We start from the raw sequence: 23,741 nt of genomic DNA on the forward strand, positions 1-23,741 counted from the left end.
CCTCCCCACCCCCTGCCTGGGGCTTCCCCACTCTCCCCATCCTCTCTCCATGATCCACCCCCTTACCTGGTGGGGGAGCTCTGTCCTCCTCCTGCTACATTGGAGATTTCAGAACCGCAGCAGGGAAAGGAGCAGAAAGTTGGACTACTGCTCAGTACACCCCATACTCATACCGTCATGGACTTGGTTTACCTCTTTCATCTCTAACTTTTGATCCATGAAGATAATAGGCACAACCATAATTACAGCAGCCCTTATATCCCAAGAAATAATAACTGAGCTTGTTTTACAAGCATATGAAAATAACATGAAATCTATATGAGTGAAAATCCTTCTAGCACGTTTTTTTTAACACTGAGTTGTATATTATCAAGCTTTACCTCTCAGATTTGGAACGATCAAGCCATGTGAGTATTTCTGAAATTCTCTGTTGATATATAATTGAGCTAAAATAAAATAAAATAATAATTAGGTTTTGTCAGCAAGCATTTCCCAGTACAAAAATATACATTTTCTAACACCCAGGAATACAAAATTTCCTGGTAATTCACTTAGAGCCTAAGAGTTGGAGTCAAAAAGATAATAAGTATAAGTTTTTGAATGTTAATAAATAAATGAGATACTTACACTATTTAATTTCCCTAATATTTTAAGGAAATATAATAGTTCCAATGACAGTTAGGAAGGTCCTGATCCTGCAAGCACTTGAAAACATGCTTCACTTTGCACATGTACAAAGTTAAATAGTTACATAAGAGTTTATAGGTTCAAGGCCTAAATTTCCAAAACAGAAGGTTGGTCTACACTACGGGGGTAAATCGATCTTAGATACGCAACTTCAGCTACGTGAATAACGTAGCTGAAGTCGAATATCTAAGATCGGATTACTCACCCGTCCTCACCGTGCGGGATCGATGTCCGCGGCTCCCCCTGTCGATTCCGCAACTCCATTGGGATTGGTGGAGTTCCGGAATTGATATAAGCACGCTTGGGGATCGATATATCGCGTCTAGATGAGACGCGATATATCGATCCCCGAGCAATCGATTTTAACCCGCTGATACGGCGGGTAGTGTAGACGTAGCCAGACACATGTATGAATAGGTAAGAAGAACTGTTTCCTTTATATAGCACATACAATTCAAGGACTTTGATATACATTACAAACATTAAGTATCCTCATAATACCCTTGTTAGGTAATTTAGTATTATTATCCCCATTTTGCAGATGAAGAAACTGATCCACAAAGAGATTAACTTTCCCAAAATCACACATCAAAGTCTGTGGCAGAGCTGAGAATAGTAACCAGGTCACCTGACTTCCAGTCCTGTTACCTAAGCACAAAGTCATCCTTCTTTGTACAGACTTATAAAGATAAGCCTGTAGCATGTTATTCTAATGAGGTTACAGGAATCATATAAAAGGTTCGGGAGATAACTGAGAAATTAACAGGAAAAGTTTAGGATACTAATATTAAAGGCAGCTGTAAGGAACAAAATTTTAACTTTGAGGTTAATTCATCATGGGAGTATCTTATCAAGAGATGAAGTATTTTCTCTATCACTCTGACAGCATAAAGGAGCATTAATGTAAATAAGAATCTGGCCCTTCATATCTGCCTAAAAGATATGCTGTCATTCAACCACAAGTTATTGTACTAATGAGTGAAATTCTATGCAGAGCTGTCCTGTCCATAGGACAGACCAGGGCAACCGCCCCAGGACCTGCACTTTGGGGGGGGGGGGTCCTGCACTTCAGGATGCAGGGTCCAGGGCAGCCTGGGAGGTTAATAGGGAGCCTGGCACCAGCAGCAGTGAGCAACCTGGCCCCAGCCCACCCTGCCCTGCTCCGCTGACTCCTGGTATAGCTCGAGGGAGAGGGTGGAAGCTGGAAAGAGGAGGGGCAGGGGCTTAGGGGAAGGGGTGGATGGGGGTGGGGAGGGGGCAGAGCAGTGGTGGGAAGAGGCAGGGTAGGGGTTTGGGGGAAGGAGTGGAGTGGGCCTGGGCCAGAAAGGGAGGGGTTATCCCAGGCCCCACATCCCCCTAGAGATGCCCTGATTCTATGGCTGATATTATGCAGGAGATTAAGCTAGATACTCCTAATGGCTCATTCTGTCCTTAAAAACTAAGTGAAATCTGGACTCCGTTAAAGTCCAGGGGCGGCTCCAGGCACTAGCGCAGCAAGCGTGTGCCTAGGGTGGCAAGCCACAGGGGGCAGCCTGAGGTTGCTGTGAGGGCGGCAGTCAGGATGCCTTTGGCGGCTTGCCTCCGGGAGGTCCAACGGTCCCACGGCTTCGGCGGTAATTCGGTGGTGGGGAAGCTGAACACACGGCACCAGCAGACATCCCACAGGTATGCCAATGAATCTGCATGACCAGCAGACAGCCCACAGGCAAGCTGCTGAAAGCCGCCTGACTGCCGTGCTTGGGGCGGCAAAAACCATAGAGCCGCCCCTGTTAAAGTCAATGACAGAACTCCAATTGACTTTGATGGGAGCAGAATTTCTATGAATTTTAGAAGCCATATATGTTGGGATTCCCTCTGAGATCCTTTCTACTTGGCTTCCAAGAGCTCAGTTCGAGTCCAGCCTTTGTCACTCAGGTATCTTTATTTGGATACAGAAATGATATGCTGGGTTTATCAGACTCAAATGCGGGTATGGACGCAGGATACATCATAGATCCATATTTACACAGCAACTCTCTCCCTTTTATATACATTTACACATCTCATTGCATTTACTAGACATTACATCACACATTTTTGGATTAGCTCGGTTTCTCTGTAGGAACCATGTACATCATGCACTGCCCATGCTTGACCTACTCTTTACTTCATCTTTATATTCCTGACTTGTCCATTTTTATCTTGTTCTAAGTAAATAGTTTCCTGGGCATTCTCTCTCTTCTCTTAGCTAGCTCAGAAAGACATTCTGTCTCATAGCTAACTGACCCATTTTCTTATCTTAACACAAATGATCCATTTACCTCCCTAATCCTGTCTACCAAGAAATGAGACCTTCCCCATATTCAATTATTCATGTCAAGCCAGGCCTATCTACAGTCCACTGCTTCTATTTTTCTTGTTTATATTAGCATTCATTTCATTTGCATCATATAGCACTGGAATGAGTTACCTAGGGAGGTGGTGGAATCTCCTTTCTTAGAGGTTTTTAAGGTCAGGCTTGACAAAGCCCTGGCTGGGATGATTTAGTTGGGAATTGGTCCTGCTTTGAGCAGGGGGTTGGACTAGATGACCTCCTGAGGTCCCTTCCAACCCTGATATTCTATGATTCTATGATATTCCTGTCTTTCAGTGCTCTCTTTTACAAGTTTACCTAGCAACACATGCCTAAGACCACAGTGGCTGTAATCATTTGGACCCCTCTTTATGTTAGGTTGAAGGTATGAACTAGGGTTGCAAGCTCACTTCCTCTGGTACAGCTCACTAGGCTGTCTTCACTGCCTATACAATATTGTCCCCCTTTTCCTGTTGCTGGGCAATTGCTCAATTTTCCTTTGTACTAAATCCATGGTACTAATGGACAAGGGAGGTATGGGTACAAAGAGATTTATCACCAATGACTCAGGGTTATCTGTTATGGCCCTTGTCACATTCTGCTTCATCTTCACTTGGCCATAGGGCATGAGTCCCAATCTGAGTCAGAGAGGTAAGGTTCAAACAAAATCCATCCAGGCTCCTTTGGCACTGTATTGTCCTCACTGAAAAGTTATGGTATCCTATAGCACATACTGTGTCCCCATGCCACACCACCTCCTTCACTCTCTCTTTAATGACTAGTTGGGCCCAATCTCCCTCGCTTGTGGTCAGGTTCATTCATGCCAAGCACTCACAAAATCATCTGTGCTTAATCCAGTTACAGAAGACTGTGTTTATTTCACATCCTTCTGGTGCTTTCATCTTCGCACTCAGACAATGCAGTTTATAGGTCTCATTCTCTAGTGTACCCATACTGGTGACATATATCAATTCTTTAGGTTTCTGTGTCCATCTAGGAATAGCAATCATAATTGGCACAATTGAATTATTAATTTTACGTGATACTCAAGGTCCAGGTCCTTCTAGCATTGTAAATTGCCCCTAATATTATAAATTCCCTTTTCTACCACTGTGGTCCAGTAATTATGCTGTGTAACAAGCTTGGACATTCAAGCCATGATACCATTCCAAGACCTCTTTCTACTTGGCTTCTCAAGAACTCAGTTTGACTCCAGAATCGGTCACTCAGGTATCTCTATTTTGCATATAGCAATGCAAGGGATGGACCAGGGTACATCACAGATCCAAATTCACCCAGAAATCCTCACCCTTTTATATACATTAGCACATTTCATTGCATTTACTATAGACTGCTGCACACATTTTTGGATTGGCTTAGTTACTCTGCAGGAACCAATCTTTGTACAGCATGCTCTGTTCATGCACTATCCGTATTCGATCTACTCTTTACCTCATCTTTACATTCCTGACTTATCTTGTGTGTAGTAAATGGTTCCCTGGGTGTCGCCTCTCTTATCTTTGCTAGCTCAGACACTCCATCTTTTATCTTAGGCCTTGGGTACACTTGAGAGTTACAGCACAATAAAGCCGCCCACAGCGCTGTAACCCACTCCTTGTCCACATTGGCAAGGCACATACAGTGCTGTATTTCCGTGGCTACAGCGCTGCAGGTACTCCACTTCCTTGAGAGGAATAATAGATGCTGCGGAGTGGCTGAGACCCTGGTGCTTCAGTGTAAATGGGGAGTAACCTTATTACACAGTGATTGACCTCCAGAAACTCCCCATAATCCTTTTAAGTGAAGGTTCCTCTCCTTGTTTTGTTGTGATGCCTCTCTTTGTTTTGTTGTGAACTCCTGGCTCCCGGAGCTGCTTATCAAAAAAACAAACACAGTTACTGTTTGCTGTGACTGAGTAGAGGCAGGCAGGGGGCCTCCCTTTGGAACGCCCACAGCTAATGTTTGCTTGAAGAGAGAGGTGGTGTGGGGGAGGAAGGGAGGGTCCATGTTGTTGAGCAGCTGCTTATCTGGTCTGTGAGGAAAAAAACAAACAGCTGCTGTTTGCTTTCAGTGAGTGAGAGAGGGGTGGAAGAGGGAGGGGGGTCGCAACTTGCAAGGTAGGGTGCTGAAACAGTGTCTGCACTCCAAAACCCCACTCTCTCTCCCCCACCATGCTCCCTGTCACACTCCACCCCACCCCCCCTTTTGAAAAGCACGTTGCAGCCACTTGAATGCTGGGATAGCTGCCCACAATGCACCCCTCCCAATGCCGCTGCAAATGCTGCAAATGTGGCCACGACAGTGAGCTGGCAGCTGGCAGTGTGGACAGACTGCAGCGCTTTCCCTGCTCAGCTGTACGAAGACAGGTTTAACTCACAGCACTGTACAGCCGCAAGTGTAGCCATACCCTGAGTCATCCATTTACCTAGTTAGCACAAACATTCTGTTTTCAGCCTGCTAATCTATTTACCTCCTTAATCCCATTTTTTGAGAAATGAGGCCTCCCCCATGTTCAGTTACTCACATCAAGTCAGGCCTATCTACAATATATACATTTCCTATAAAACCATACACTAGAAAAACATTGGCTTGTTATGAAGATACTATGTGAGGATTCTCATTGTGAAAAAAAATCAGAGAAACTACAATATATTTTTAGTATCAGAGGGGTAGCCGTGTTAGTCTGGATCTGTAAAAGCAGCAAAGAATCCTGTGGCACCTTATAGACTAACAGACGTTTTGGAGCATGAGCATGAGCTTTCGTGGGTGAATACCCACTTCGTCAGATGCACGCATCTGATGAAGTGGGTATTCACCCACGAAAGCTCATGCTCATGCTCCAAAACGTCTGTTAGTCTATAAGGTGCCACAGGATTCTTTGCTGCTTTTACAATATATTTTGCAGATTTGCCTGGAATATTTTTCTGTTATCAAAATTGCAGAACTATTTTCTAGTGGGAAACTGTTCTTTTGCTATAGTTTGAAACTATCAAAGCAATCTAGGGGATAGAGATGCCCATCACTTATCCATGGTAACTGGGCATCTAAGTCCCTTAAGTAGTTTTGAAAATCTCAGCCATAAATGTTAGTTTCATGGTAAAAGTGGGATAATTTGACACTAATATTGCGTCTGTTTCCCAGAACTTTGGTAAGAGCTCTAATATTTCATCTGTATTAAAAAAAACTATTGCCAACTTATGTCTTGTGTCATAAATCTTTTGACTATTTTGAAACTTACTTGTTGTACAACCTGTACAAATTGGGGTATGTTCCATTAATAGGTACATCTGATCCAGGCCAAAAGAAGGTGCCAGCCTTCAAATTCTGATACATTGCTGTCAGCCAGATCTAGGTAGAGGACACAAATATAGTATTTCAAATCATTCACACTACTGAATAACCAGATACAAGACAGTAGAGACAAGCCAAAGAACAGATTCAGAAAAATGCAAGTGGAGATCCTTTGCTAGGCTCATTTTTTCAGTTCTTTCACCTGCCCTACTGTTACCCAACTATTGCAATGTTTTGTGATTTGATATTTTACAGGATTGAAGATGGGATGCTGCCCTCTATTGGCTGTTCACAGCTTAGCATGAATGTCAGAGTATTTCTATATCTGAAGCTAACGATGATCTTTTGTTCCAGTGATAAAGGCCTGTGGTTTTGGCTGTGAAGGGCTAGGGCCCAATCTGAGCTCAGCAGTAGGTATATGTTGTTTTATTACACAGAGGGGATAAACTTGCCATATTTAGGGTTGCAACTGCAGTCCCGTTACAAGGCTGATTGGATTCCTCATGAAACAACAACAAAAATCATATATTTGAACCCACGCAATTTAAGTGTTTTTTCAAAATGTTTGGTGCTGTGTTTATATTTTGAGATTACTGGTGAAAGAATATCATCAGTTTTAGGTCAGAGCTAAAGTTATTGATCTGTGATGAAATATGCAATATTTTATACTTAATAATATACTTTGTTTATAACATGGGCAGTGAGATATCTATGATGTCCTTAACTGCACACTCCTTTGCTTTGTAAATGATGTGACAGGTAAGGACACTTGACACTTAATAACCTTAAACTGTTTTTGTTTGTTTGTTTGTTTTCAAACAAAACTTTTGTTTTTAGACTAGACTTTCAGACCTGGTGTAAGGGATTACTGTTGCAGTTTGCACAGCTAAGTTCAAAGTGCAAAATCTAGTAAAATTTAAGTGGTGCCAGCATTTTACTTCAGGTCTGAATATGGGCCAATATATTTTAAATTTGCACGCAAAGTATCACCACAAGTTTTCAGATATAGAAAATAATTCAGATGTTAAAGTTTAAACAGCTTTTCTTCCTGTATCAAAGGCGAACTATCCATTAAAATATCAGCAATATATATGGCAGGATATGGACTGTGGAACAAATTGATGAACCTAGAGGCTATGACAAACACCATAGAAAGAATGACACATACTGGTTGTCCTTTCCACCAGATAGGGTCGAATTTTGCCTGCCCAGAAAGTGAGAAACTCTGGCTCAAGTTTACATCATACATGTTGTTGTCAATGATACCATGAGATTCTGGATACAAACCCTAAGAATGAAAATAAATTAAGAAAGATGAAATATTTCTCTCATTCTTAAAGTAAAATGAAATATATACTGTGTTCCATTACAACTGAACATAGAAATTAGAGATAGAAAAGACTTATTAGGCCACATCCTTTTATATGACAATCCGTTCTACTTCCCTATTTTCATCTCATTTTCATTTAATTGGTGAAACTACTATGACATATGAAGCCTGAAGTGTCTGCAAACATGTATGATAGATCCCAACTGGTTACATATAAGCAGCACAAACAATTTTAATATGTGACTGAGACCAGCATCCCTATACAATCTATTCTAACAAAGAGTAGGAATAAATAATCTGCCCCTTATTGTTACTCTCACTGTAGCATCACATCTAAAATGAGATTGTTAGCTCTTTGGGATAAGCACCTAACATTGTGCAGACTGTACAAATAATGAAGAATAAAAATAATAAGTTCTCACTCACCGTGACAATAGTGTAGTGGTTGGGGAAGGTTTTGGTGGGGTAAGCAGCTCTCATGTACTTTGAATGCGTTCCACATGTTTCTACAACAAATCATGCTGAGTGATTATAAGATTACTTCCCAAGCAATTGTAATATTGAAAATTAGAGCTGGTCACAAAACATTTTTAGATGATATTTTCCACCAGGTTCAGTTTCTGTGATTCATATTCCTCATATGCAAATGTTCGGACAATCTCTCCAAGGTACTTATATAGCCCCCATTACTGTAGCACCTCACAATTTTTAATGGCACAACACTCTTGTGAGGTAAGGAAATGCTAATAGCCCCATTTTACAGATTTGGAATTGAGGCAAGAACACAATGGCTAAGTGACTTGTCCAAGGTGTCACAGGCAGCCTGGCAGAGCAGGGAATTAAGCCGACCCTCCCAAGGCCTAGACTAGTGACCTAACCACTGCACCATCCTTCCTGTCTCCTTTCAATAGTCACTTCTCTTGCTGTGCGACCGTTTCCTGAAATCCAACTTCATTCTTCTGTTTAAAATGTTTCTGTCACTCAATTAGAGATCAGAAAGAATTTGGGGTTCAGTGACCCACCACATTACATAAAAAGAGAATAGTAAGATTAAACAACCCATAGGCTGAAAACTATTCATCCAAACTATTTGGCAAATGCTTACGAATAACAAACAAACCCAGTGGATTCATCAGGCTCAGTTTGCAAATAATTCATAGACAGTGAAAAGGGCTAAATTCATAATGAACATTACCTGTAATTAATAGTTTGACTAACTCTATTGAAGATAATACCTAGGTTTTCTGGGCCAAACTATTAAAAACAATCTATGGAGTTAGTAAAGATACAAGGATAGATTACCACAACCTCTCAGGTTGGTGATAACAGCATAAGTGGTGGCAACAAATGTTTTTTTAAGTTCTTATATTATCATCTACTGAGCACCAACGGTCCACAAAGATCTTCTGTGTGGTCTGCAGAGTTGCTGGTGTCACCATGCTAATCGCTGATAAGTCTTCAAACACAAAACGAATTTATGTTCATGTTTTCCTTTCCTAAATGTACTTCCTTATGTAACCAAGCTCTATAGTTGCTGCAGAGAATGTGTGGGACCAACTGGGGAAAGGAAATGGTCTTTAAGAAGAACTGGTTCATGATATGAAAGTTAGCACACCACTGTTTTATCTTCTCTCACGTATAAATAAATGGGTCTCCTCCTTCCAGCTGCTAATGCGAGAAACAAAGTGTGTGAATGCACAAACCTCTGTTAAAATTGGAAACAGATGTGTATAACTGGTGAGTGTAAACCAATGTTCGAAATTTCCTCCTGGAAGCTTGAAATTAACATTTCTTTCATTCTGGTAGGAAAGATACACTTCCCTTAAATCTGTTTCAAACAGAGCTTGACATAAACTTGAACTTTTCATGAAATGACTTACTAGCTGACTGCATTTCTTCCACTGGTTCAGCGGCAGGAAAGCATAAAACACTCATGCAAGAGTCAGGTCAATTTGCCCATTAGTCAAAGTTATGACTCTCTTACAGTCCTTGTTATATTTAATAGGTTAGCCACAAAATAGATACGTTTGTTTATCCAATTACACTTAGTGGTTTCCAGCAACCATGGCAAGTTTTTAAATATATAATATAAAAAGTAAATACATTATCATTCTGTCCTGTTCAGTCTGGTTGTTGTGGGGGAGGTGAAGAAGATAAATGAATTGAACCATAGGGACACTAGGAGCAATGAGGCTTTGGTTCTAAAGTATTCCCATGAAAACCAAACTCAACTTATGTGCAAGTTTTGAGGGCCCACTACAGCAACATGCTGATGACTCTCTATTCCCATTAACTTCAGAGCACTGTGCATCTTTCAGGATTGTGGCTGTGCTACTTAAGTGAATCAGCATATTAAAGTTTACATTTAATAAATTTGAGTGCAGTAATTCACGATATTTGATATACATTTAAATATGTAGCTGTCTACAAATAGAACAAAATTCCAGACTCAAAAAGACTGTCACTTTGAGTGACATTTCACTGTTACACAATTCATTGCTCTTTAGTATTAGGATATAATTTAATATGACAATAAGTGATGATCCTTTGGAAATTTTATTACAATTTACAGTAATTTAATAACATGGAGGATAGAAAATGTATTAAAACTTTCACTGGAACTTTTCAGCTTCAAACTTTATTTGAATGAATGTTTCACAATATTTATTAAAATTAAATTTGAGGCTGCAGCCAATATTGGTAGCCATTGGTCAATAGGTGACTACAATGAACTCTAACTCTCAGGTTAATCCTGAGCAAATCACTGATGAGAGAACTACTATGAAATATGCGTCTAGTTTACCAGGGAGTCACATGTATAAAGTGGCAGAAGAGGGAACTGAAGAAATTGTCAACAGGCTCTGTTTTTAATTGTCACTGCTTTCTTGGTAACTTACTGAGTTTTTCGATATTCGGCAGTAAAGAACTCCATGTTTGTAAATATTCTGCTCTAAAACCATCCATCGAAAAAAGGATAAGTGGTGGCAAATCAAACCTGCAAGTAAGTGGGAGTTTGTCATCAGAAAAGAGTTTTAGCCATATTCTGGAGAATGCATAGCGATGTCAATAGTGTCAACCCGGAAGCCAGGAGCAGAAGTTCCAAATACCTTTATTTTACAAGTTTATAATCCTTTATAACAATAAATAATTATTCAAAAAGCAAGGGAATAAAAAGAAGGTTATTTACATTAGCTTTCAAAAGTGAGCTATCAAGCAGCTGCAGGGGTTCAAGAATAGGAACACTAAGTGTACTTAGAATTTAGGAAAAGTAAAGCATTGGTTTTTATTTTAAAACAAATATAAACATAGATGATGGGCCAAATTAGCTGGAAGATACTGCTTATGCCAGGATCTGAATTTTGTCTTTTGTGTCTCAATGTGTCCTGAAATCCTCTTGCAGTGTGTCCACACAGATGGTTTGAATATTCTAACAATCACCCATAGGGTGATCAGATAGAAAGTATGAAAAATCGGGATGGGAGTGGAGGGTAATAGGCGCCTATATTAAAAAAAAGCCTCAAATATCAGGACTGTGCCTATAAAATTGGGACATCTGATCACCCTACCCTTAGGAAACTTTGCCTATCCGGCCTGCACCTTGGGGAATGAAATTTTCTTGTGAAGGCAGGAGGGTTTGTGCTCATGATTTCCTTTCTTAGAAGGTTAATAAGCAGTCCAGGTTCTTCCTACACCAAACCCTTCCACCACCTCCTCTGAGCTGGAGCACACTCTCAATATCCAACTATCAGTATTACCAGGAGAGTTTAGCCTTTAATAACATCTATTCTGTAACATCTAATATAAAGAATCAAGGCTAAAATCCTTAGCTCTGAGTGACTTAATCAAATATAGTAGGTGTGATGGTAGGAAACACAAATTTAAACTGCCAGGTAGAAAAAAAATTAAATTGTTGTAACGATAAACTCTTGCCAGGAGGAAACAGCTGCGACAATAAATCTCTGTGTTTGACTAGGAATTGACCATTTTTCCGCCACATACAATTCCACAGGAAAAAACACATTAGTAAGTGTTAAGTAATAAACATTATAAAATTCTGTTTTTAATAATACAGGATTGACTAAAGGTATGTTTACACTACCCCCGAGTGCTCTCCCGTCGACTCCTGTACTCTACCTCCACGAGAGGCACAGGTGGAGTCGATGGGGAAGCAGCAGCAAACTCACCGCAGTGAAGACACCGCGGTGAGTAGGTCTAAGTACATTGACTTCAGCTACATTATTCATGTAGCTGAAGTTGCATAACTTAGATCGATTCCCCCCACAGTGTAGACCAGGCCAAAGGTAGTATCCAGTGCTTTCAGTCCTGTAAGTCAGCCACGTTTGCTAAACATCATTATATATTTTAGTTTCCTTAGAAACATTTATAGCTAGGAATGATATAGAGAATGCAGTTTTAGCTAAATTAGGGATCTGTGCACATGCGACCTAACAAAAAATTGAATTAAAATCTTTATGAAGGAACATTGTGCTCCATATATAGGCCCTCTCCACATTGAGTCAGAACTGTACTAACCACAATGCTGTTAGGTACAGTTATTGCTAGCAGGGTTTTAACACCGTTACTCTATTTAATGCTGAGAGCAATTAACTGTGTTCACTATTGGGAATGGCCTATATGCCTATTTGCTAGCATGCATCTCAATATGCATCAGCAATATTGCATATATATATATATGTATAAAGAGAGAGAAATAGCTGCATACCTGCTTCATAATTCTTCATGATTTTTAAGGTGTTTATATGTTTCCATCCCTTTCTTTCTCCCTCTCCCTTTGCCAACTCCTCTCAACTGACCTTTCTCCCCAAGCTACCTCAAGTAAAAATTCCTGACTATAGTAAGAAATGACATTCAGAAATCAGAATAGCCGTTGCTTTCTGCAGAGCTGCTGACAGAAAGAAATGAGCTCCAAGTAATTGCTTTAAAGCAGCACAGAGAGAGATAACAATGATATGTGATGGACTATGAACGATTCAGCTAAGAAAAAAAACTAGTTTTTTTTCTGAGAAGTAGATGTACATATCATTAGCTGAATTTTTATGTAGAGTTGATCTGAGGTATTCTATTCTAAAGTGTGTTGGGACAGATTGGCATGATGTTCCTAAATATAACCCTTTAATTCAAAAAAAAAGTGTATGCTGGTTGAGCAGAAAAGCTGGCCAAGTCCAAAGTATTATACTCTCTGCCTGCATCATCGGCTGAATTCTAGGGAACAGGATTCAAGGCCTTCCAGAAGAATCAATGTAATACAGCACTGGTATGAGACAGATAGATTATCCCTCCCAGGGGAGTACTACATTATATTATTTAGTAGGATTGGTGTTACAGAGGCATTTAGGGACTCCAGTCATGGACAAGGACTGTGCTCTGCTAGACACGGTACAAATACATAACAAAAACTCTCCCTGCCCTGGAAAGCGGACAATCTACATAAAAGATAACAGAAAAGGAGATGGATCCAATAGACAAGGGGAACACAAGGGAACAATGAGGAACTGGTCAGCATCAGTGTATATACCTTTCTATACTTTTCTCATTGTATAGAGAAAATATACTAATATTCCATCCCTTTTCTATCAGCCACTTCCTTCTAAACTAAGAGCTTTCCATGTTAATTTATTATGAATAATTAAATATAAATATATATTAAATATAAGTGAGATAGCAGGGGAGAAAAGAAAAAGGGGACTATTGCTAAGAATGTCTTCTGAAACCAGCTAAAAGCTGAAATTACTAAAAAAGAGAAAGAAGAGTGTTCTGTGCATAATATATGCTGATAGCTTGGACGAAGGTGTATTATCAGCATGAGTTTGGGATAACCTGTGGATAATTCCTGACTTCATCACTTATGAGTGTTGTGGCCACCCCATACTCTGGATATCACTTCCACATATTCACTGTTAGTTTGTGTGTATTTTATATATATATACACAATAGGGTGGTCACTTATTAGCTTTTGTTATACGTGGGCATCTTAGCAGTTCTGACATTTTGTGTGTGTGTGTGTGTGTGTGTACACACACTCCTCCCACAATATCAGAACCACCAAGATGCCCACATATAGCAAGTGCTATTAAGTGACAACACCGCTGTATCCCTTGCCCTGTGCTCTTCCAATTGCCTATTGATGTCACTCGCATGTTGTCTAAAGTTTACACTGTGAACTCTCCAGGACAGGAAGCAATCTTTTTCAACTGCTATAAAATAACTAATGCAATTCCAGGCACTGTATAAATAAGAATTATTTCGTATTACAGGCTTCCCAAAATTTGTGTCCTTTGTTATTTCTGATTGTTATAACATTTTTCTCCATCAGAAAAGATTCAGTTACAATGTTTAAAATAAAAATGCAAAAAAATTCCATTTGCAGACTGATAAGTGAACAAATCATCCTACCCTTCTGGGCACTGAGAAGTGTTAAGTGACACACATGCTTCTTTCACCCAAGGCGTTTCACCTGAAAATAACAACAGGTGTCACTGCAGCACTGTAGAAAAGTAAATATACAACACAAAGCAGTTTCCTTTCCACCTCCCTGTGATTTTCTGAAACTCTGCTTAATGCTCCTAAACATTTATCATATGCTAATGATCCACTAGGGTCTCTTTAGAAGAACAAAAGGAGTCATGAGAGAGGCAAGAAGGATAAACCAAAGAGGAAAGAAATAATAGAGAGAACTGATGGGGCAGAAAAAGCAGTGGATTTTTTTTAAATAAGTGTTCTCCCTCCCACAGAAAAGCCCTCCCACTGAGGATCCCAAGGCAGGCAGAAACAATAACCATTTTCACAGTGACGTTCATTGTGAATTACTTAAGCCAGCAATTATACAACTAAATAAAAAGTGAAAATTAAATATAGCCACAAGAAGGGGTGAAAACAGGTTCTGGTATTATGATAACAACATTAAAATAGTTTTTTTCATTGCTTCCCACCTCAAAATTTCTAAGAAGTCCATTTATGGATGCAGGGTGATATCGAATCTATAGATCCTTTATATCAGGGGTGGGCAAACTACAGCCCACGGGCCACATGTGGCCCACAGGACTGTCCTGCCCGGTGCCTGAGCTCCTGGCTGGGGAGGCTTATCCTCAGCCCCTCCCCTGCAGCACCGCCACCACACAGGGAGTGCTCTGGCCTGCCGCTCCTGCTGGCAGCACAGCTTGCACCCGCTCACCTCCAGACTTTCTAATAAGCCTCTCCTACTGCTCTGAGCGGCATGGTAAGGGGGCAGGGAGTGGCAGGGTTGGAATAAGGGGCAGAGGGTCCTGGGGGGGCAGTCAGAGGACAGGGAGCAGAGGGCGGTTAAGGGAGGGGGGTCCCTAGGGGCGGTCAGGGGACAGGGAGCAGTTGAATGGGTGGAGGTTCGGGGGAGCAGTCGGGGGAAGGGGTTGGATAAGGGTTGGGAAAGTCAGTGGACAGGAATGGGGGGGTTGGATAGGGGGTGCAGTCCCAGGGGGCGGTCAGGGGCGGGGGGTCCCAGGAGGGGCAGTCAGGGGACAAGGAGCAGAGGGGTTGGATGGGTCCGGGGCTCTGAGGAGGGGCAGTCAGGGGGCAGGAAGTGGGGTGGGGCCAGGCTTTTTGAGGAGGCATAGCCTTCCCTACCCAACCCTACATACCGTTTCACAACCCCGATGTGGCCCTCAGGCCAAAAAGTTTGCCCACCCTGATTTATACCCTCTGACATCATAGTCATGAAGTATGGTTTATTTTGCTAGTGGCATTTTTGCTATATCCATTAACTATTGTGCATACAGAACACACAAAGAAGGTTGGAGACAGGTTCTTTGGGTTGGAGTCTATATTGGATTGTTCCTATAGAATGCTGAAGTATCTATAACAACATGCCACCATGTTCTCATTAAAGTACCACATAACTCCAGGCACCTATTTTGTGCATCGTTTGAAATAATGATGGACTATCATTAAACTCTCATATCCAAATTCCTGTAAGCATCATTGGTTTTGGGAATCCAAACCTGAATCTGGGTCCACATTTAATGGCTGAACCCAATATATATGAGTCTTATGAAAATCCCAGATCTGAACATCCTTATAAAATTTAAAATCCAACAGCCATGAATATTAGGTTGGGGGGTGGTGTGACTTCTTAGAAATTTTAAATCAGGACTCTACATCTGTGGCTCGGATTTATCTCTAATCTAAGAGTTTAATCAATCTTACACAATTAAAATCAGAGTCTATATTTAAGTTAAATTTCTTTTTCCATATGTGTATTTTGGACTGCTGAAGATTTAAGGGAGGGAGGTGCTTTCAACTGAAATACTAAAGCAGTGTCACTGTATTTCTGCGCTGCAAAGTGCCCAGGATGCAATGGAGTTCATGACACTGCTCTAAAACTCCACTGTCAATACTGCCTTTGTGTGTGGGAATGAGAACATAATATCACCTGCTAGTGGCTGACCCACAAAGAAGTAAGGAGAATTAGTACTATTGTCTGTTAAGGAAGATCTTCTTTAGGATAAGTGGCAGAGCAGGGGCACCGGAATGGGGGGGGCAACAATGGGGGGCCCCTCACTTTTAAAAGGCATAGCCCTCCCACTTGTTACCTACTTTAAGGATGAATGTCAGGGGGAGAGGGCAGAGGGGAATGAGTCTGGGCGGGGCCTAGGGGAAAAGACGGAGCAAAGGCGGGGCCTCAGGGGGAATGGGCAGAGCAGGGGACGGGGCCCTGGTTTGGGCACCACTTCCCCCACACACACACACATACACTCCTATGGAGCTTCCGGCACTCCTGGACAGAGACACGTGTTTTCAGAAATAAAGGACTAAGAGTTGTAGCTCCACTTCTCAGGTGCATGTGTGATTTACCCAGTAATTCTATCTGCTATCTTTAGCTCGTGGACTCATCTTACACTCCCGAAAGAAACAGTGCTTGATATATATGGTCTACTGTCTTAAACAATGTTAAAATTAATTTTAAAATGTGCTTATAATGAAATGTTATGAAAAAGTTACATTAGGGATGGTAGTGACATGTTTTTTAGATTTCACAGAGTTCAGTGCAGGGACTGTGCCTTCTTCCATTTTGGGAAAGCATGTTTTGGGTGCTACTGCAATTATAATATCTTCCGTGTTTCTGAGGATTTAATTTTACACATACTAGATCCCTCTCCAGCAATCACCTTCCTTCTCACAAACCTAAATATCAGGTGTTTCACCAGAAAGCAGCCACTCCCCAAGTGACTCAGGCACTCAAAACACATTTATAGCTACAAGAAACCTAAACTTGTTCAAATAAAAGCTGTAGGTATCTTCACTTAGGCACCAGAAGGATTTTATCAGAGTTGCTAACAATTATGAAGCCTCATATGTTTATTTTATATGTATTTCATGTATACTCACTTGGGTAGCTTCCTGTAAATATCCCTATAATATAGCAAATAACACTGTTAAATATTAATTTTTGGTTTACCTTTGCAAATACTTTTGTAGTCTATACAGCAGTCTTTTTTCTCCAAGCAGTCTTCAGAACAAGAACAGTGGCTTCCAGTTATCCGTGTCTCACCACAACGGAGTTTAGTGCATGTCCATATCTGAGCTGAAAAATTATTAATTGGTTGTTGTGATAGAATTCACCTCTGTGTTCATGCCCTACATGCTACTGTAATAATCTTTGTATAAAGTATGCCTTGTAAGGTACCATTTGAAAACGTATAATTTGCTGGTCAGTATTGTCCTGGTAAAGTATGTGTGGCAATATTGTAGGTGAAGTTATAAGATTCTCTTGTATCGTGTTCTTAACACATGTTCCAAACCCCACAGCCCTGCCCAAACAGAAGTTGGCAAACAGGTCTGGCCTAAACAAAGGAATGTGTGCTCTGCTTAATTTGCATTTAAGCAGTAAAGAGAGTCATCAACCAGGAAGGGAAGACAAAGGAAGTTGAAACAGGACATTTTGTCCCCTGGTTCTCAGATGTAAATGTTTTTCAACAGGGGGACTGAAACTATAAAAAGGAGAAACAAACATCCCAAGGCTCTCCTCTCTCTCTCTCTCTCCTGACCCATTGCATTCACTGCACCTGAAGAGACAAAGGAAGCAGTCACTAGACTCTGTAAGAGGGGTTCTTACCTAAAGAGTTTGGTGTGTAAGACTGCTGAAAGTATATGGTGCTAAACTGTGATTGAATCTAATATTGTTTGTTAAGTTAGGCACCAGAAGGGTTTTATCTTTATTTTCTTGTAGACATTTCTGACTTTTATGCCTCATTACTTATACTCATTTAAAATCTCTCTCTTTGTAGTTAATAAACTTGTTTTACTGTTTTATCTAACCCAGTGTATTCAAGCTGAAGTGGCTGGGCAATTCTATTTGGGGCAACAAGTTGTGTGCGTATTATTCCCTTCAAGGAATAATGGACTTAGCATATTTGTACTGTCCAGGACAGAGCTGGGCAGTATACAACATGCATTTCTGAGGGAAGATCTAGGGCTGGAGGTGTGTTGGGATCACCCTGCAATATAACCAAAGCTGATAATAGCCAAGATGTGGCTGGCTGGCTGCAGCACACACACAGACATAGCTGGAAGTGCTGTCTGTGAGCAGACCAGACTAGAGGCTGAACCAGTAAGGTATTGTAAAGGGCACTCCAGATTACAGGGCAGGGGTGACATCGCTATTCGTTAGCCTAGATTGTATCCTGGTATGTCACAGTTGTGTTTTCGTTTGAAGAAAAAAAACACAATTCAGTTCAGAGCACCGAATGTACACATCTGTGGTGAAATCAGCAGGACTGACAAGTCCATTGACACTATTGGGAGCAGATTTGAATCAATAGTCTCTGAGAGAAGAGAAGAAGAGGAGGAAATGTTGCATGATTCCCAGCAGACTGCAAACAGACTGAAGAATGAAGGAACATGTACATGTTACAGAATGTGTACATGTTACAGAACAAGACTGAGAGAGAGAGCAGAACAGGAGAGATGGATTCCAAGAAGCTGTCAAGGGAACAGTTAGAGTGAACAGACAGAGAAAGGAACATGCACGGAAAAGACATTAGATGTGATACAGAAACAGACAAGTCTGCTAGAGAACTTTGTAGCCCACGGATCCAATTCATCCTGCCAACATACCATCGTGTGCTGCATACTATTCAGAACACAGGGTACTGGGAGCGTCCATTAATCCTCTCAGTTCTGAGAGGGATGGAGCAACTTGCATTCAACATACATATGACAGCCCCAGAATTCAGCACGTGCCATAACAAGACTCTCAAATACAAAAGATGGCTGGGAGCCTTTTTTGCATCTGTACTTGTGGCAGAATAAGTAAACATAGCACATTGCTCATTTCCCCTCACCCTCCCTCCAGAAAAATTAAATAAAAAGACTAGGCTAACAAATCTCACATTTATGGGAACATACTTGGTTCCAGGCAGGTACCCTCATAATCCCAGCAGCAGTTTTGACGCTCTTTACAGCCACCATCACACTGGCAGCCCTGTCCCTTTTTATTAAATGGCTCATTACATCTGTTTCTGCAGCTGACTGTAAAGAGAACAAAAGACAGTTTTAGCACTAGAGTTATTCCAATCCTTAAGAATACAACAATTAAATGGAACATGGCCAGGAGCCTAGAGTCAGAATATTCTGAATAATTGCCAAAAACTATTTCCCAAATCACTTGTCAACACATTTAGTAAAATGGGGAAAAGATGTGAAATTCAGACCAGGTAAAGAGGCCTTGTAAACAAAATTGAAAGTAAAAAAATATTTAAACTATTAATTTTAAAGTTATATAAAGAGATACAGTCATATATGTTCATAAAAAGCTTTGTGCCAAAACAGCTGTCTTGAATCCTTCTGAGAGTTTTGGCTTCAATCCTCTGAATGTGCTTAACATCATGCATTTCTCCCAAAGTCTGGGTAAATAGGTAATCCTTGCAACATGCCTTTAAGTGCAACAAATTCAGGCATTTTGGTCCAAAGGAAGAGAGGGTCCTGTGGCAAGGTATACTACCCTTTTAAAATACAATCTGGGGCTTACAAGAAAGACATCCTGGGCACAATCAAGGAGCACCCTGCCTGGCAGGGCCGGTGCAACCATTTAGGCAAACTAGGCGGCCGCCTAGGGTGCCTAGTGGTTGAGGGCACCAAAAAGCCCACTCAGGCCAGGAGGTGGAGTGGAGATGAGCTGGGTCGGGGAGGGGGTGCGGGGAGGGCTACCGGAAGTAACGGGGGGGGGGGCGCACAGGGGAACTGCTCCCCACCCCAGATCACCTCCACTCTGCCTCCTCCGCTGAGCACACAGCCTCCACTCTGAGTCTCCTCCAATCGGCGCCACAAGCCTGGGAGGGGAGGAGAATTAGAGCGGCGCCCGCGTGCTCAGTGGAGGAGACAGAGCCAAGGTGAGCTGGAACAGGCTCCCCAGGCGGGGTTAGCTGCCGCAGAGGGAGGGTGCTCCCCAGGTGGGGTTAGCTTCTGCGGGGTGGGGAGTCTCCCCGGGCAGGGTTAGCTGCCACGGAGGTGGGGTAGCTGCTGCAGGGGCGGGCTCCCCAGGTGGGGGGACTGGGTTAGCTGCCACGGGAGGGCGGGGTTAGCTGGTGGGTATTGCGAAAGGTGGAAGTTTCACCTAGGGCGCGAAACTTCCTTGCACTGGCCCTGCTGCCTAGCTCTTGGAGCCAGGCTATATAAACAGGAAAAGCAAGTTCAGCAGATGAGAGGAACGAGAAACTATGCTGGCAGGTATAAATTGCAGGCCCTGTTTCCCCACCCACACACCCCTGTCCCACTCCGCAGGCACCTGGATGCTAGCCTGACCTGGGTGCTAGGGATTTTGATTTCTGACTCTGAGTTTGTTTGCTCTGAGGCACGGGCCTTGTGAACTTCCTTAAACTGCTCCTCCCCTGACTTGATGCCTAAGGGACAGGGAAAAAGCTTGACTGTCACCTAGAACAATAAGAGAATTAGGAACTCCACTGGCAGGATCAGTTTAGAGGTCTTCTTAAAGGGGACTCTTTCTTTTAAATTAGTTTGACCTTCCCCTTTCTCAGATTCTATCCAGTTCTAAAGTTAAGTTTGGAGGTTTGAGTGCCTCCAGTCACCAAAGCTATGGCAATAACACACAGGGAGAGAGTTCTCTCACACTGCGAAGTTCCAACTCATTTAGGGCTTTATAAGTCAAACCCAACTTCATCTGGAACTGAAAAGGTAGCCAATAAAAAGCATGTGCCTGCAAATGTATTGTAGATACATATCAGAGCACTTGTACTTCAAACTATCGTATTTGCACCAGAAATTTACTAGGTAGATGTGCAACTAGCCAGATTTACAATTCCACCACATTTGCAAAAATGCAGGTGCACATTTTGCATATGTACACTTCTCTGCTCTCCATCACTGACAATTTGTCAAGTGTTTTCTAGTTGAGTTCTAGTCTGTTACAAGAGGGTTTGGGCTGCTGCTGATTTTAATGAATGTATTGACATGCACCCAACATGAAAAGGTAATTCTACCTTGTTTTCCTACACGAATAATCCATTGAATGTCTGACCTTGTCCTTGGGACTGTCAACCACCCTACGTCGTGAAGAAGGGTGGAATGGACCTAACTGAATTTAAGTTATTTTGCATTTAACATGCTGAGTCTCAGGGTATGTCTACACTGCACAGTTAATCTGGGTTTTTCTGGTTTTAGCCAAACACCCCTACCATCCACATAGAAAAAATCTCTGACCCAGGTCTGGAGGTGCTTTAAGCTCAGCTTGTTTACCCAGCTGATGGGTGTGGGTTAGAGCCCAAGTTAGGTTCTACTCTAACTTGGGATGGCACCTGCCCAGTGTGCAATGAGATGCCAGCAAAATTACCTAAGTGTTAACAGTCCTCCACTGCCCTTCCCACAATTCTCCCTGAAGGACAAACAAGCTCTCCCACAATTGACTGAGAAAGACTCTCAGAGTTTCTTACTACAAAGAACCATGGCATATGCCCCCAGATACACACGGACAAGTGCAGAAACAGTTAGGATATAGTAATGCAAATATGGCTTTGCTGTGGTCGTGCTCACACCCAGGCTAGTCTAACCTCAGTGCCAGTCACCCAGGTTAACTGTGCAGTGTAGATATAGCCTAAGTTAAGAGCAGTGTAATCCCTTTGAAATGCAAGCTTTCATACTCCTAACAATATTAAATTCCTCCTTATTATTTGTTTAGAGAACATATATAGAAAAATAGAATATTCAGGTGTAGAGGTCTAATTATATTTTTCAAAAACTTGAGATACTGCAGAATTATTATGGGCGCTATCATGAAATTTACTTTTAATACTTAAGTTTATCCAATAGGATCAAAGCCATTATCACAAGATTTAATATCTCTGATTTTGTACTGCAACTGCTCGCTATTGTATTACTATTTCATAAGCTAGGCCAGTCATAATGAAAGTAGTAAGAGTAAAAGGGCTTGATTCACAATTGCCCTGCAGCTAGCAGTCAAATACACCAGGGCAAAGTGGTTATAAAAGATTGTATTCTGATCTGTTAATATTTTACATCAATTTTTTACAGGCGTAATTGATTCCACAGGGTGGAAGCAATGGAGAATCAGGCTCTACACGTCAATAAATGTTACATGGCAAGTTGACAATACATCATACTATTTGGTTAAGAGTCACTGAAGAGTTCATCATAATAGTTACAAATAATGTCACAAGACGCCAGAAGAAGGAAACGAGCAAGAAAAATAATAAGTGGGGAAGAGTAGGGAAACAAGTTTAACACATTAACATAGGTATCGTAAGAATGAGGAAAAAAAATTTTCATCATCATTTTGTGGCTGCACAGATAGAATTGTTTTAAACAAAGCTATCCAATTGTTGACATTGCACTGAGTTGGTTGGGACATTTTAGACAAAATAAAATTTCATCAAAGTAAGTTGTTTTGTCAAAGCCAAAATGTTTTATGGAGGCATATAGGTGTCAGCAAAGTTTTTATTTGAAAGGGCCTTATTTGCATCAAGAATTCTCTGGTCTTTTCTGACAAGAGAGAGACCGAATTGAAAAGCTCAGGCTTTCGATTTGAAAACAGATGTTTCAATACATTTCTATTTTGCAAAAGCATTCAGAAAGTTTTGATTTTCTTCCAGAGCACAATTAAAACAAATTTTGAAACCTCAGGAATTGTCATGAAATAGAATTGTTGTCCTTCAGACAGCTCTACATTGCATTCTAACTAGACTAGTTCTCATTATTAATTAGAGCTGATTAAAAATCAGAATTTCCATCATATGGGAAATTCAGATATTTCATTATGTTTTTGTACTGAATCAGGATGAAAAGCTAAATAGCAAATTTTCTCATGGAATGGAAAGTTCAGACAAATGTCAGCTGGGAGCTGTTGTATAATTACTTGGCCAATCACTCTCAGCTCTTAACCCAGACTCTCTCTCATAATGCAACATGATCATTTGACTCACATACTGCACAGCATCAGCAGCTAGAGAGGAGAGTGTGGTCCATTGTGGGACCTTTGGTCTAGCCAGGGAGCCTGGCAACTGGAGGCATAGGAGTCGACTCCAAGGGTGCTCTGGAGCACCCATGGGGAAAAATTGGTGGGTGCTCTGCACCCACTGGCAGCTCCCCACCCCAGCTCACCTCCACCTCCGCTCCGTCTCCTCCCCTGAGCACACCATGCACCTCTTTTTCCCTCTAGCTCCCTGCGCTTCCTGCCACAAAACAGCTGTTTTGCAGCAGCAAGCACTGGGAGGGAGGGGGGAGGAGGGGAAATGTGGTGCGCTCAGGGAAGAGGTGGGGCCAGGGCCAGGATTTGCGGAAGGGGTTCAATAGGGGCAGGGAGGGGGCAAAGTTGGGGCTGGGACTTTGGGAAAGGGGTTGGAATGGGGGCGAGGCAGGGGTAGAATGGAGGCAGAGCCAGGAGCAGGGTGGCACGAGCACCCACCGATGCCGGAAAAGGTTGGTGCCTATGACTAGAGGATAGCGGGGGCATGAGGCATCCGAACTACATCTCCTGTGAAGCAATGCAGCAGTTCTGGTGAATACAGATTAATGTCAAACTGACAAAAAATGAAGTGTCTCAATTTGGTTTAACAGATTGAATTGTTTCTATTTGAG

At 41.7% G+C, this 23,741-nt stretch overlaps 1 protein-coding gene across 4 annotated transcripts in view; it reads right to left on the minus strand.

The window, feature by feature from the left end:
* The window catches only part of LOC127049124 (ectonucleotide pyrophosphatase/phosphodiesterase family member 3-like), a 93,078-nt gene that overhangs the window by 44,566 nt on the left and 24,771 nt on the right, over positions 1-23,741 (minus strand). For all 4 annotated transcript variants that reach the window (XM_050949539.1, XM_050949538.1, XM_050949540.1 and 1 more), the window contains 8 exons: positions 19,041-19,163; positions 17,092-17,217; positions 14,055-14,115; positions 10,538-10,635; positions 8,067-8,146; positions 7,479-7,598; positions 6,258-6,367; positions 381-446 (listed from right to left, as the gene is read on the minus strand). In XM_050949539.1, the coding sequence (XP_050805496.1) occupies positions 381-446; positions 6,258-6,367; positions 7,479-7,598; positions 8,067-8,146; positions 10,538-10,635; positions 14,055-14,115; positions 17,092-17,217; positions 19,041-19,163 (784 nt within the window). The remainder of the gene's footprint in view (positions 1-380; positions 447-6,257; positions 6,368-7,478; positions 7,599-8,066; positions 8,147-10,537; positions 10,636-14,054; positions 14,116-17,091; positions 17,218-19,040; positions 19,164-23,741) is intronic.

This window comes from Gopherus flavomarginatus, chromosome 4 (assembly GCF_025201925.1).
Source record: "Gopherus flavomarginatus isolate rGopFla2 chromosome 4, rGopFla2.mat.asm, whole genome shotgun sequence".
NCBI lineage: Eukaryota > Metazoa > Chordata > Testudines > Testudinidae > Gopherus > Gopherus flavomarginatus.